Source organism: Nelumbo lutea, chromosome 5 (genome assembly GCF_056320005.1).
Source record: "Nelumbo lutea isolate HS-2025 chromosome 5, American lotus-T2T, whole genome shotgun sequence".
Lineage (NCBI taxonomy): Eukaryota > Viridiplantae > Streptophyta > Magnoliopsida > Proteales > Nelumbonaceae > Nelumbo > Nelumbo lutea.
The window spans coordinates 5,406,070-5,420,851 of NC_142688.1; the positions used below are offsets into that span (position 1 = coordinate 5,406,070).

A 14,782-nucleotide genomic window follows, 5' to 3' on the forward strand; every position below is an offset into this window, starting at 1 on the left:
TACGCCATCTCCATATCCTATTTAACTTACGTAACTTTAATCAGACTCTGATCTTGATCAAATTAGGCCACATTTGGTATTCCTTATTTGATTTATCTTTTTTATTGTTAAAACGTCTCTCTAAATATTAAGTTTTTACCTATAAAAAGGAGATCAATCTTTAAAATAAGAAATGTCAAATACAGCTTAAAACATATTAGATTCACTTAAAATTTCAAATTTAGGCTGCGAGATAAAAAGATTTAATGAAATAAAAAAATGTTTTTAGCATTTTGGAAAGGGTCGGTTTTGAAAACGATATATATATTGGTGTAAACCCAAAACTTTGTGCCTTGGGTCTTTAAAAGGATATAATATATTGTGAAACTCTTCCAAGGACAATATTTAGTAATATTATGGCCCTATTCACTTTTCGGTAAGTTACTTAGCAGGGTAAATGCAATTACCTGTGTAAGTTTTTCTTGAGAAATACTTACACGAGTAAGTGTATTTACCCATGTTCTTTTATTTCCCAGGTAAATAAGGCAATGACTATTTTAGTCATATAAATTCATTATTAAAAGGGGCATTTTTGTTCCATTTAAGTATTGTCAACTTTCCCCTAATGTGAGAAAGTTATTTACCCATCTAGGAGATGGATATCACTTTCCTAGGTAAGTGGTACCTAGGAAAATAAATTTTCCTTGGTCCCCAAATAAATTTGAAAAAAGAACATGGGATTCTTGGTCAATGAGAACCAAAATCCCATTGACCAACTTTCCCCCTTCTCAAAATCCAAAAAAAGAACACCCCCTAAAAGTAATTGGAGATGTTGAATAAGAAAAGGTGGAAAGAACTTATCGAGGTGCCAACTAGCTCGGTTGGTGAGGCTAAAAAATCGGCTACTGTCATTGAAGTAGATCTGGAATCACAACTCTTTGGTGCATATCGGGCGATGTCACATTGGATGAAGTGAGAGAAGGTCTACAAGCCTACAACAATGTATGCAAGCTAAGTCGGAATTTCACAGTTTTTAACCTAACACTATTCCAATGTGTGGTTCATTTTTCCTTGCTGATATGGTATTTGGCTACGATCAAATCTCGCCTTCACCAAGGTTACATGGGCTTAGGATGGGTTATTCATGATTATGCAAGATCAGGCGTTCTCTGTTGATAACAACTTGGATGCTTAACTGAGTAGGTCACCTAGTTGAGTTGCAAAGAAAGAGATTAGAGTGTATGGGTTGCTTTACTTGGGATGGACTCTCTGATGCTTAAGTAAGCGATTAGTTTTGGGAGAGCTAAAAAGCGAAAGAGCTAGAGAGTTGTGAATGTTAAATCGCGCCTACTTTTTCTAAGGAAGGGAATGCCTTTATATAGACTAACTATCGTGAGCTTCATGAAGCACGTCCGAGATCTTTGGCCCATCTTATTCGAAAGTGGTTTCATGCAAATAGATGGATTCTGCATAAGCGGAAAGTGCTTATTCGATCACCCTCGAAGCGGGTGGGGCAATAGTTAACTCATTCGATAGGGTGATGTGATCCTAGAGGATTCAAAGACGAAAGCCCACTCTTGATGGGGGTCAATCACCACGTCCTACAGGTCACCAATTGCACTTCAGCCAGGTCAACAGAGAGAGGTCACCCCTCATGCTAAGGTCCCTAGCTCAATCCTGTGATAGTTGACCCAATCCTGCAATGGGCGACTTGGTCTTGAGATTGCCGACCTGGTCTCGAAAGCCCACTCTTGATGGGGGTCAATCACCACGTCCTACAGGTCACCAATTGCGCTTCAGCCAGGTCAACAGAGAGAGGTCACCCCTCATGCTAAGGTCCCTAGCTCAATCCTGTGATAGTTGACCCAATCCTGCAATGGGCGACTTGGTCTTGAGATTGCCGACCTGGTCTTGGGCCAAGGTACCTACGTGATGCCGAGGTGTTAAGCAATTGTTCAGGGCCGCCACATGGCACAATGTCACTAGAGGGCCAAATCGCCCCTCACCAATTGCCCCCACTCTCGAGTTGAGGTCGGTTCGATAAAGGGAGTAGTTCATTGTAGGTCTCTATCCCAAAGTGACTTAGTTCAACTACTTCGTTGGTGTTGGCCCGATTTGTTTGTCTGAGCTAGAAGCATTTAAGGGTCGAATGTGGCATTGCATAGCACATCGCCATCTTGATCATTGGGGCACATGGGCGAACTCGTCATCATGAGGAGGCCGAGCAGACACTCCAAGGACATCCGTTGATATAGGGATATAGTCATCGAAGAGTTCAGTTGTTCACCGGAGCACCTTAAGAGCGGAGTTCGTCATGCCCACCCTCAAGGAGGGCTTCAAACTATGCCACTACTTCCTCAGGTCACTCCGCTCACAAGCTTCTATAGGCTTCTATGCAGTGTGTCTTAAGCCAGTCCTCGAGGGGGTGGCCGACAAGGTCGACACACATCCTAAAACTGAGGTCGAGGATAGCGGAGAGGGCAATGAGAATGATGCTGACGAAGGTGTTGTCGATGAGGAATGCTAAACGCAGTTTGGCTTCCCATTCGTAGATTTTTGCCAAAGTACGTGTATCACAAGTCATCTCATCCGAGTCAGCAAAGCTGGTCTTAGTTAGGTTGCCGAAATTTTAACAGGCCAATTCACTCTTAGCACTTCGGCCTACAGACACTTCGTCACCTCGGTAGAGGTGACCTGCAAGGGTGGCTCCATAGTCTATTGGCTGTTAACTCCCACGAGAACCATGGAGTTCTCGACCTATGGTGGCGATTCCATAGTTTGTTGGCCATCAACTCCCATGGGAACCATGGAGGGCTCAACTTGTAGGGGCAACCACATTGTTTGTTGGCCATGAACTCTCATAGGGAGCATAGAAGGCTCGACCCACGGGGGCAACCTCATAGTTAGGGCTGGGAGATTCTGTCCAGGTGAAGCCGTATAAACTTGTCCATCCTGATCATTCTAATTTTGCCCCCTATCAGGTTCCTTCAATCCAGGCGTACAAGCGGACAGATCAGATGCCATACTGAGTAAGTTGCTTGGTCAGAGTGTCGGGGTTGCTTTACCCGGGGTGGGCACTCCGATATTTAAGTAAGTGAACTGATAATGTGACTACATGAATGTGAGAGAGATAGAGTGTGTGAGAGCTAAATCACGCATACCTTTTCTGAGGAAGGGATGCCTTTATATAGGCTAATTTCCATGAGCTCAACAAAGCGCATCTGACATCTTAGGCCCATTCAATTCAAAGGTGGTTTCAGTCCTGTAAGCGGAAAGTGCTTATCCGGTCGTGCCCAAAGTGGGCAGGGCGCTAGTTAGCTCCATCGACGGGGCAACGTGATCCTAGAGGATTTGGAGACGATAGCCCACTCATGACAGGGTTGGCCACTACATCCTACAAGTCACCAACTGCGCTTCAACTAGGTCAACGGAGAGAGGTTGTCCCTCATGCTAAGGTCCCTAGCTCATTCCTGCGATGGGTGACCTGGTCCTGAGATTGCCGACATGGTCTTGGGCCAATGTGCCTACGTGATACCAAGGTGTTAAGCAATGGTTCATGGCTGCCACCTAGCATAATGTTACTAGAGCACCAAATCATCCCTCATCAATTCCCTTTTGTAGCCTCATACTAGCTACTAGGGCCGGAAATTTAAATTTAAAGATCTAATTCAATTTGATAAACATTTGATGTATTTTTCTATTTTTCTTAAGCTTAAGGATGGGTTGGAGTGTATAAGGAGGTATGCACAAGTCTTGTTTATTTTTTTTAGCAATATCAGTAAGTGGTGAGAGCCGACGATAGTGGAGTTGGAAACTACATCTCTCCTAAGACTACCTAGTTTATATGTAAATTGAGTCACTACTCAGTTGGCTTCTCTTTTTCTTTCTTTTGATAATGGCTAATTATATATTTGAATATAATTAGTCAATTGAATTTGAATTCAAATTTGAATATTGATTGATTTGATTTGAATTTGATCCATTTAGACCCCACATGATGGCGAAACAATCTCTATACAAATTCGATTTATATTGCATCAATTTCTATGGTTTTGAAGGATAAGATGCCAAATGAATTTTGGTCGATCATAATTTACTTTGAATTTTGATAGAACACAAGTTGATTGATTACCATTTATCGGAATCATGATCGGGCTCGTTGTAATTAAAAATTTAGAAGTTGCCAAAATAGTAATTTTTAATAGTGAAATATCATGTGTTGATACATGCCCTCACTGTTTTGCTTGTTAATGGTTTCAAAAATTAATCAAAACCGTTTGAAAACAGATTGTTTCTTAAAATGAAAGTGCAAAAAATATGTTCTTTGGTATAAGGGTAACCAAGAAATATCGAAAAACCGAAAAAATGAACCAAATTGATTGGTTCAGTATTTTCGAGAAATCGAAGGTATCGATTTGGTTTTGATTAATCAATATAAAAAATCAACGGTTAACCAAACCGACTGGTATATATTCATGTATATTATATTTATTTTTCACATATTTTACATTTTCTATATATTGTAAATGAATATGTATGCATTGTAAATACAAAATAAATATATATGTGTGTATTTCTATATATATTTCTATTTTTTATTATATATTCATTTATAATATATTTTATAAAAACTAAAAAATAGAAAATCGATGATTAACTGAACCAATCAACATATTAACCAATCAGCTTCAGTTTAGTTTCAGTTAACGGTTTTTCAAAAACTGATTATACTGATTCAGTTTGGAAATTAGACCCACAGTTCGGTGAGCACTCCTTCTCGGGAGTCGGGTGTATTGTGTGGTTTCTGTTTACAAAACTGCAATCCAAACGTGTTTTTGAATATGATTTTTAAAATCCATTATCTTCCATGGTTTTTAAAACAAAACGAGCTTATTTTTCTATTTCAAAACATAAACATTCAGAATATGTTTTTGTTTGTTTTTTAAGATGTAGCGATTCATATGGCACAACGCTCCCTTGGTGTTTTCACGAGTCTCAACAATCAGCTACTCCCGTTGGAGTAGCCCTGGGCTAAAACCGTGAATCACGGCCCTGGATGTATTGATCCAGCCCTACCTTGAACAGGATGGAGTGACGTAAGGTGGGACTGTACTAATGCATCGAAGGCCATGATTTCACCGTTTTAACCAAGCGCAACTGTAACGGGTGTAGCTGATTTCTCCTCATTCACGAGTGTATGTACACGAAAGTATATGAGTCACGATTCACGGCGTGGAATTTAAGTCCAACGACTTCGTCGTAGAGGACTCCTTGGTTCTTGCTTCCAACCGCGGCGCGTATGTAGTAGCAAATCATAAGTCATTAACAGATCGCCTAAGAGTTAGAGCTCCGTCTTTAACCTTTCACTCCATCCCAAGTTTCCAATCTCTTCGTGTAAGTCTGTAAGCTTGGACTATCTTTAATGGCAACGACAACGGCCAAGATAGCTCCCGTCGATCCCAACTCTAGGCGAGTGTGTTTCTCCTTCGCTGCGTACGCCAAGAACTTAATAGATCATCTAAAACTATGCAGGATTCCAGTAACAGAAGGCCTCACCGACGATGAGTTCTCTTCCATTGAGACTTCCTTTGGCTTCATCTTCCCTCCTGATCTCCGTTCCATTCTTCGTGAAGGATTGCCGGTCGGTCCTGGGTTTCCCAACTGGCGATTGTCGTCTCCTCAGCAGCTCCAGATTCTCATCAATCTCCCCATCTTGGGAATCTACAAAGAAATCTCTAAAGGGACTTTCTGGTGCCAATCCTGGGGTGACGAGCCTGATTACCCTAACGAAGCCTTATCCCTTGCCAAACAGATCATGCGGAAAGCTCCCATTCTTGTCCCGATTTATAGACACTACTATATTCCTTCTATGCCCAACATGGCCGGAAATCCGGTCTTCTTCATTCAAGGCGGATATTTCCGGTGCTCTGGTTTCGACGTCGCCGGATTCTTTCAGCAAGTCGAAATCAAGCAAAAGGACTGTGTTTACCGGTCATTGAATTTATCCCCAGCTTGGGCAGCAAAGGCGGCGAGGAGGATCGAGTTCTGGTCTGATTTAGTGGAGAATGTCACGTGCAGTAAGAGAGATAACACGTGCAGATGGCGCAGAGGAGTGTCATACAGAATTTTCAAGGAGGTAAGTTCGAGACTGCGAGAGGGCGGGTGGACGGAGGAGGAGGTAAGAGATATGATGATGACGACGGAGGAAGGGTCGTCATTTCTTAAAGACAGACATAGCTTGGAGCTGCACCTGCGGTTGCTATCTTTTACCTTGCTTCGAGCCGGGTGGAGGATTCATGACGTGGTCTACTCTCTTGGGTTCCATGAAGGCGGCATTCTGGATGCGGACTCTTGCTTGGACGTTCTAACCACTGAAGCTAAACAGCAATTATCATGACGGTCTCCGAGTAAAAAGATAGGAGGAAGAATTTCCTTCGTTAAGAGAATTGCAGGTGCAGGTTCACCCAACAGTGCTGGGTCGACACGTGTATACGTTTGGTTCTTACGCTTGAATGGGTTGGATCTTCGCAAACAGACAAGCATCAATTCTCAACCCTCAACCATGGATTCACGGGTCTCCAGTTTCCACAGTGCAATGACTCACCATCCAGTTGTCCAGAAAATTCTAATTACCCGTCCAAACTTGTCAAGCATGGGCTAATAAGTCTAATTCTGTGGGTCCTGCATCCTTAGTTCTTTTTAATTTTTCTGTATTAATTTATGATGAAGAAAATCAGTTGTCAAAATAACCTTATTTCCCAGTCTCAACTTCCAACCATTTCTTTTGACACGGCATTTACTCAATATATAGTCCTTCTAGAACGGAGTATTATTTTCTTTTTTAAATGCCTAAGGTTGGCCCGGAAAAAAAAATGCTGTTAATTATTTACAGTTTTCATGTCACTATCATCACATTTAACAAATTAATTGGGAGAATATATTTAATTAGGGGAAAATAAAGTGTGGTAGATTAACATAAATTTTTTTGATAAATAAGGCCTATGGTCATATTTTATGCTTCATTCATAGCCGTTTGATGATTTATTTAACAAGACAAAGATCCACTGGTTGCATTTGGTTGTTGAACTTGGAAGAGAGTGGAACAAAATGAAGCTGGACTGTACTGTTGCATAATTCACAAGTAGTGACAAATAAGACAAGAATGCTTTGACATGTGAGTCCTAAATTTATATAGAAGATTTCTTGTGTTCCCACAGGCCTTAATTTATTTGCCTGCCTCCCTTTTCGCCTCTTTCCACAAGTTTTTATGATGGGTATGACCTTGTTCTTGTTCTTTTTTTTTTTTTTACTTTGTGTTGCTGTCAACTTGATAGGGTTGGAAGTGTTCGACCAAAACCATTTGCTTTGATCCACCTTGATACGACTATCTAATGATATATATGACAATGCTGTTACTGCAAGAGTGGATAATCAATCTCTTGCATTCACACACGCACACGCTGTGGTCCTCGTGTTTCATGCTGCTGTGGAGGGTCAGAAATTAATTGTTGAGCAAAGTTAGAATGGATTGATATATTCGGTTTTCTTTGATGAGTAATCAGTCGTATAACACCATCTATATGATGGTGGTGGTGACTATTGGCTCAAGCGTACTATTGCCCCAACAATGTAGTCTAGTCTCCATTCTCCAATTCATGGTCATCCAATTCCAATGGTAATCGAACATGTAAAAACGCCACAATTTTGGTGCCCAATAAAGAACAAAATTGATGCCTCAAAGGGAAGTTTTATCTGAAATCAAATCTTGTAGCAACGCCTCAATCCACCCAAACATCCAACTTGTTGTTATTAGGGCTGTCAGTGGGTCAAACAGACTCCATGGAACAAATCCAAACTGATTCAATATATGTCATATTGGCATATATATTACAAAAAAAAAAACTGTCCATTTAATATATATCTTTTTCTTATGAGATATTTATATAATATTGTGATGTTTAAATGTAACAATTAAAAAAATTGTCATCAAATTACATGTTGGAAGCATAACTATTACTTATAATTGGGTCTCATGTATATAAGTTTCATTAAAAATTGGGTCTAGTTCAGACAGGGTCTACCCAAAATTACCCAAAGGACACTAAGCTGTATATTGGAAATATCTCTTCATGAATTATAATATGTTCTCAATTGGGTGGCTGTATTCATGTATGGGTAGGAGATCCGAATTGTTATTTGTCGTAAAATTGAAGCTTTTCCCACTCACTGGCAGAGACTAGAGAGTTGACTAGTTTGTGGATTTACTGCACTTTTTTGCCAGTCTGGATCTCCTGCGCATAAAACACCACAGCTGCACATCCGGAACATCTCCTGGTGAATGACAACATACACATACAGGAGATTTCTGATGTGCGCCTTTGGTGTCCTGTGGGTTGGAGATCTGAATACTTTTGTTTTTGCATTGCATTTGCAGTATACTTCCATTCAGTTTATTTGAGGGATGTCCATTATATGTGTGGGATTCATACTGTAATTGAATGACAGTGTGACACATGGTTGTTTAAATTACACGGTCAAAAACCTAAAATTGGAAATAAAACACTTCTCAAGGTCCTAAATATATGTCATTCAAGTACACTAACTATTCATAGGTTCGGCTAGTTAATTGCTTAGTTGGTCATGATTCAGAAATTAGCCTCAGAAGTCAGAAGCATGTATTGCCATTTGTATCTCATTTTCTCATATATTATTTTATATTTAATTCACCTTCTGGGCATTACCGGGGTGAGGACAGAGCAGGGTGAACCTAAGGTCCATTGAACTTATCACGAAGAGTAGATCTACAGTTACACAGGTATGTCACCTTGTTATATTAGGGGAATACATATGCTGGTATTGGACAAGATGACATTATCTGCCCTCAACCCTAACCTGAGAGATGAGGTTGTATTTGGACCCTTACATTGGGTATTCATATGCTGGTATTTTGTATGCTAGCATAGGAATGATATATGTGTATGGACACTTCCATTGGATATATTTACTAATGGTTGTGTTTGGTTTGCAGGAAAAAGGTAGGGAAATTTATACAATCTTACCTTTTCCTTTAAATCAAATACACCCTAAGCGTTTATTTTTTTAAAACTTTGATTGAACTGATTTTACTAAGCCCAATTTACATCCGAGCCCTGCATACACATCTCAACGTGCATCGAGAATATCTCTTATATTTACCATTGGGAAATGTTCTCAATACATAATCAGGATGTATCGTGGGGTGTCCAGATGTGATCTCCACTAAGCTGCTATTGAAGAAGCTACTAGAGCAAGTTTGCGGAAAAGCCAGTTTTTTTGCTGAATGACAACATATTATCGTTTAGGCTTTCTGGCTTTTTCGCAAAATATAGCTTATAGTCTGTTTATATATGCAGGACCCACCTTGCAAATCCAAAAGCCACTGCGTGGAAGACCATAAGATGCCAGATGACAAACTATCACTCATCAATAGTATGTTTAATATGCCAACTAATAGAAATGTTTTGTCATTATCAAGATTAAGGGCATAAGATTCTCAAGGTCCAAACTTAGTATGTAATCTTATATATGGAAAGTAAAGATAATTATTAGCCATAAATTTAAATTTTAGACAGCTTTCAAGTTGAAAATTCCAAAGAATGAACCCCCCTTAAATCTCCATGTTCCTCCCCTTACTTTGTTCCCACATCTATCAATCTACTCCATTCATCTCTTATTGCTTTGAATATGATGAAGAAGACTAGCATGGGTCGTCAAAAAATCGAAATCAAGAGGATTGATCGGGAAGACTCTCGACAGGTGACCTTCTCTAAGCGCCGAAGCGGCCTCTTCAAGAAGGCAAGCGAGCTTTGCACCCTCTGCGGTGCTGAATCTGCTCTAATCGTTTTCTCTCCAGCTGGTAAGGCTTTCTCCTTTGGCCACCCGTCTGTTGACTCCATATTAGACAGATTCTTTACCCAAGATATCCCTCCTGAGGATAGTGATGGTGTCTCATCCTCGCTGCCTGAAGGCCATCGTGGAGGCATCATTTACGAGCTCAATCGACAATACACCGAGGCTTTCAACAAACTGGAAGCCGAAAAGAAGCGAGCACAGATGCTCAAACAAATTAGCAAACCAAACCAGATCCAATCCTGGTGGGAAGCGCCAATTGAGAATCTTAGCTTGCATGAGCTTGAGCAGCTAAAGCTGATAATGAAAGAGCTTAAACACAGTGTAGCCAAAAGAGGCAATGAGCTCTTGATGGATTCTTCCTCTCGGTCACCATTCTTGCCTTTTAACTCCTTATCAACGGTGGATCCTTTCGTACATGGCCATAAACCAACTGAGCGTAATACTCCAACCTTTCCTCATGGTCATGGTTATAGTTTACCAAATTGGAATAGTTCTTCATCTGTTGCTTTTGGGCTTGGTCTGCCCACTGTTCCCCATCGTCTTGGCTTACCATCCACAATTAATACTTCCAATAGTGTTTCCCATAGTTCTGGATTAATTGGGGATAATGTTTCTTTTATTCCCCACAATTTTAGTTTTGGGCATATACTTTTCTGAATTATTGTACTTTCATATATGTTTGTGGCTTTGAGAGAGTACTTTGGATTTGAGTGTGGGTTTATGATTTTGTTTTTTGTTAACGGAGTTATAGCTAATTCTCGATACCATTTTCAATTAATTTTTTCTTGTAAAAAATAACTTACATTCTTTTTGGTTCATACAGGAATGGAAATGAAAATTGGACTCACCAGGAATGGGATTTCATTTCCAAGGGATAGGCAAGGAATAGTCATTCCCACAAATGGAGGAATGCCATTCCAACAAGAATGAAAATAGATTCCAATTCCGCTCAATCAAACAGTTAAAATTTTAATAACCCATTCCGATTCTGATTCTGGGCCCCTATTCCAATGAACCAAACAGGGCCTTACTATCGATAACATTTTATTTTGCTTGATGGGAAGCAAGGCCCATTGGGGGCTTGGGGCCATACCACAGAACTTACAATTATTTAGGGCCAATCCCATACCTGCTATATGGGAGTGATTCGAACTCACTATCTCAGTTATTGGGTCCAAAATGGGAAAGTGGGAATTGAAATTAGTTGATGCCAAAGACATTGCAAGTACAATGTCAGAAAGACAATGAAATTTTATTCAAATAACAATTAAGATGTTTTATACATGGCAATATATATAGAGCTTTGACGGATCAGAACTAAGTCGGGATCTCCTGCCCATTAGAAATCTTCTCACGTCTACCTATATAACTTCCTAATCACACATGGAGAATATTTCATCCTCTCATATGATAGTATACATGGAGAGATGTTCCCAATCCGTGGGGTAGTGTGTTGTGGACAGAGTCCTTTGGGCAAGAGGTCCAGAGTCATCAGAACTGATTGGTTGCCGCTGTTGGCTGATATAATTGCAAAATCTTGGACTGACAAGTATGAAATATAGGTTCAGTTTAAAAGAAGTACAAATACAAATATGTAAAATTCAAAACCTTATAATTACGTATATCTCTAAATACTTACTTATAAGTTCATCTCCTAAGAACCTAAGACCTTGGATAGATGGGAGTAACATTAGGTAATTGCCTTTATATTTTGGTACAATTTTATCCATTCAATCCATCAAAATCATTTCTATTAAGATGCCATGATAAGCAGCATGATATGGTTCCTATTCAAATTATCCATATTGGTATCAGAAATTGTATATATGGACAGCTTGTAAGACTTAATGGGTTATGATGTAATTTGTGTATATGTTAAGAGATGATTATCTTTGAAATTTATTTGTTCTCAATCAAATATTACAATCTAAATGAACTAGTTTTTATTACCAAATTACGTTTCTTTGTGTCCATCCCTATATAGATGATGTACAATCAATTTTTGCATGCGACTTGTTACTTAAAAATATGAGTAAATCTACCCAGCAGAAAGATATGGTACGAGAAAGAATTGTGATCAATCAAAACCCTCTCGTGAATTTTGATACATATCATGTCATTAGTGGAGTAAAGGATATATATGCCCTCTTTTGGGATGTAAATGAACGGATCATTATTAGATCTGAGATCCCATTGTATTTGGTCGAATTTGAATCACCCCTACTAATACCTTTGGATCGGATTCGGCCCCCCCCACCCACCCATCCAAGAAGATCTGATCCGATGTGTTATATATTTATAAATATATATAGTACATATATATATGTTATATATATATATATATATATATATATATATATATATATATATATATATATATATATATATATATATATATATATATATATATATTTATTTATATTGTATTTTTATAAAATTGTTATATTATTTATTTTTTATAAAAAAATGTATATATATGTATGATGAAAATAATTAAAAAATATTTATATTTTTTTGTTTTTCTTTATTTAAATTGGTATATTTTATTTTTTTTTTCTTTTTAATAATTTATTAATTTTTAAAGAAAACAAGTCAGATCAAATCAGATCGAGTTCTATCAAATCCGATCGGATCTTCGAAATGGATCGGATCTGACCTAAATAGTGTAGGATCGGATTTGAATATACCCTTATTTGAATCCGATCTGATCCGTTTGCATTCCTACCCTCTTTATGCCCACTATATGCTTAGACAAAGGGACATTCACTCTGGTAGTATAAATTGGTTACCACTTTTGTAATACCAATATATTGGTTAAAAGTTTTTCCTATATCATGTCTTTTTGGCATCATAGTCGAGCCCTAAAAAATATCCATTACAAGTTATAAAGGAAAAATTAAAAGAATTTTTTTTTTCTAATGAACAGAAATTCATACTGATTCCTTGATTGGGTGAGGCTACAACATTACATTGAAGGCTTTGATTTGTGGTATAGCTAACCTCGATAATTGTAGTAAAAACGGATAGACATCAATTTATACTTTGCAGTGATCACTCGTTGTAACTAATTAGGATTAGTTGAATGCTTTAGCTATAAAGTGGGTTATGGAACCAATGAAAGAGGCTTCACGCGGGTAATAAATTTATGGGCCTCATTGTATTTAAATAATAGCGTGAAACCATATCATTAATTCCATAGCCCGCTGAACAGCTAAAGCGTTCAGCTAAACTTTGCTCCTTTATAACAGTTTCAGTAATGCATTGCTTGGTAGACTAACGTTGTTGGACGGAAGTGCCGGTGTGTGTATATAATGCATTGATTGGTAGAGTAATGGGTGGACCAACGACTAACAGTTTAGCCCTATTGATATTTGATAGCCAGGTCTGTCGATCGTGAATGTTTTCTCTCCATGAGGACCCACTCAATTGGCCATGTCAGACCACGGGTGCCGAATTGTCGATTCCCATTAGCAACGGATTAGCTGTACACAAAAACATACACATCCGGCTGGACTATCTATCACGGCTGAATACTCGCGTCGTCAACCGTGATAGGTAGTTCGCGCGCATGTTTTTGTCTCCAGCTAATCATCAGCTTCCAGAAATAAAACAACCATGAACGTTAACTTCGGTCTCAAGAATGCCAACAGTTTTTTTGCAGATTTGGAAATTAAAGATTTTACTTCCTCAAATTAATCATAGTAGCGATTTATATATAGTAATTAATAATACCGAGGATCTATAAACAACAGCTAGGACAATTACAACTATTATATATTTAACGCCCCGGTTCCAGTCAAATCCCCATGAGGAATATAGAGCCCATTTACTCTCCTTTGGTCTGTTCTTTTCATTAATTACCTATTTGTTTTGAAGTATGGTGAAGGAGAAAATGCATAGCTTGGGTCGCCGGAAGATACAAATAGCCAAGATTACAGACAAAGATCGATTACATGTTACTTTCTCAAAGCGCCGTGCAGGATTGTTCAATAAAGCAAGCGAGCTCTGTATCTTATGCGGTGCAGAGGTCGCTGTAATCGTCTTCTCCCCGGCTGGTAAGGCGTTCTCCTTCGGCCATCCATTTGTGGACTGCGTACTAGATCGCTTCCTTTCCCAGAACTCCGCTCCAGAAATCTGTTCACACCCTCTGGTAAATGCTAACAGTGGGGCTGGCGCTATGTCTGAGTGCAGCCAACGGTATATGGCGGTCCTTAGCCAATTGGAAGCTCTGAAGATGGGAGGAGAGACGACATCGGACCCGTTGAGCACAGGACAGTTCTGGTGGGATTCGCCTATTGGCAATCTTGGGTTGCATGAGCTCGAGAAATTTAGGGCAGCCTTGGAAGAGCTTAAGAAAAAATTGATAATGCGAATGAATGAGCTGCTGATAGAGTCTTCTTCTCAAACAGGAGCATTCTTCAATGAGAACTGTGGTGGGGTGATTGATGATCCACTTGCTTTTCTTACACCGAATTATTTTTCGCCTATTGGTCCTTTCGATTTTGGCTCCGGATATGGACCTTTTTGAAGGAAGCTATCGTCTCTAGTTTAAGTGAGGACTTAAATGTCTTTGGTTGCAACTATACTTTATTTTTTCTACACTGTTAGATTAGATTTAAAAAAAAAAACAACTTCTTGGCTTGGGAGATGGTATGTGGAATGTGCATGAAGTAAAAAGGTTGTTATCTTCTGCAATTATGTTTCTTTTGGTTTTGATCAAATTATTTAAATAATTTTAGATATTGAATGTTATAATTTCTCATCTTTCTCTCGTGCATTAGGAAGAATTACACAGAGAATAACTGAGAAAAAAAAAGTACTTTTACCGTTCATTAGCTGTTATTTTCTGTATTACCAAACCTAGCATTAAGGGAACGCAACAGAAAAGCTTTACCGCTCATTAGCTGTTTTT

General features: G+C 38.9%; 3 protein-coding genes across 3 annotated transcripts; all 3 read left to right on the forward strand.

The window, feature by feature from the left end:
- The first annotated feature begins 5,401 nt into the window (after window positions 1-5,401).
- LOC148849988 (uncharacterized) lies at window positions 5,402-6,376 on the forward strand. Its single transcript, XM_088944123.1, has one exon. It carries the CDS (start codon window positions 5,402-5,404, stop codon window positions 6,374-6,376), a length of 975 nt encoding a protein of 324 aa, XP_088800249.1.
- Window positions 6,377-9,606: 3,230 nt separating this feature from the next.
- Window positions 9,607-10,648, forward strand: LOC148849989 (agamous-like MADS-box protein AGL29). The gene has a single exon (XM_088946706.1). The coding sequence runs from the start codon at window positions 9,703-9,705 to the stop codon at window positions 10,525-10,527; it is 825 nt and encodes a 274-aa protein (XP_088802832.1). The 5' UTR covers window positions 9,607-9,702; the 3' UTR covers window positions 10,528-10,648.
- Window positions 10,649-13,747: 3,099 nt separating this feature from the next.
- On the forward strand, window positions 13,748-14,398 carry LOC148849990 (agamous-like MADS-box protein AGL61). Its single transcript, XM_088944124.1, has one exon. It carries the CDS (start codon window positions 13,748-13,750, stop codon window positions 14,396-14,398), a length of 651 nt encoding a protein of 216 aa, XP_088800250.1.
- The last annotated feature ends 384 nt before the right edge of the window (window positions 14,399-14,782 follow it).

Bases quoted from the DNA above. Each gene is read 5' to 3' on its own strand.
- LOC148849990 (XM_088944124.1), top strand. From the start codon at position 13,748: ATGGTGAAGGAGAAAATGCATAGCTTGGGTCGCCGGAAGATACAAATA.
- LOC148849988 (XM_088944123.1), top strand. From the start codon at position 5,402: ATGGCAACGACAACGGCCAAGATAGCTCCCGTCGATCCCAACTCTAGG.
- LOC148849989 (XM_088946706.1), top strand. From the start codon at position 9,703: ATGATGAAGAAGACTAGCATGGGTCGTCAAAAAATCGAAATCAAGAGG.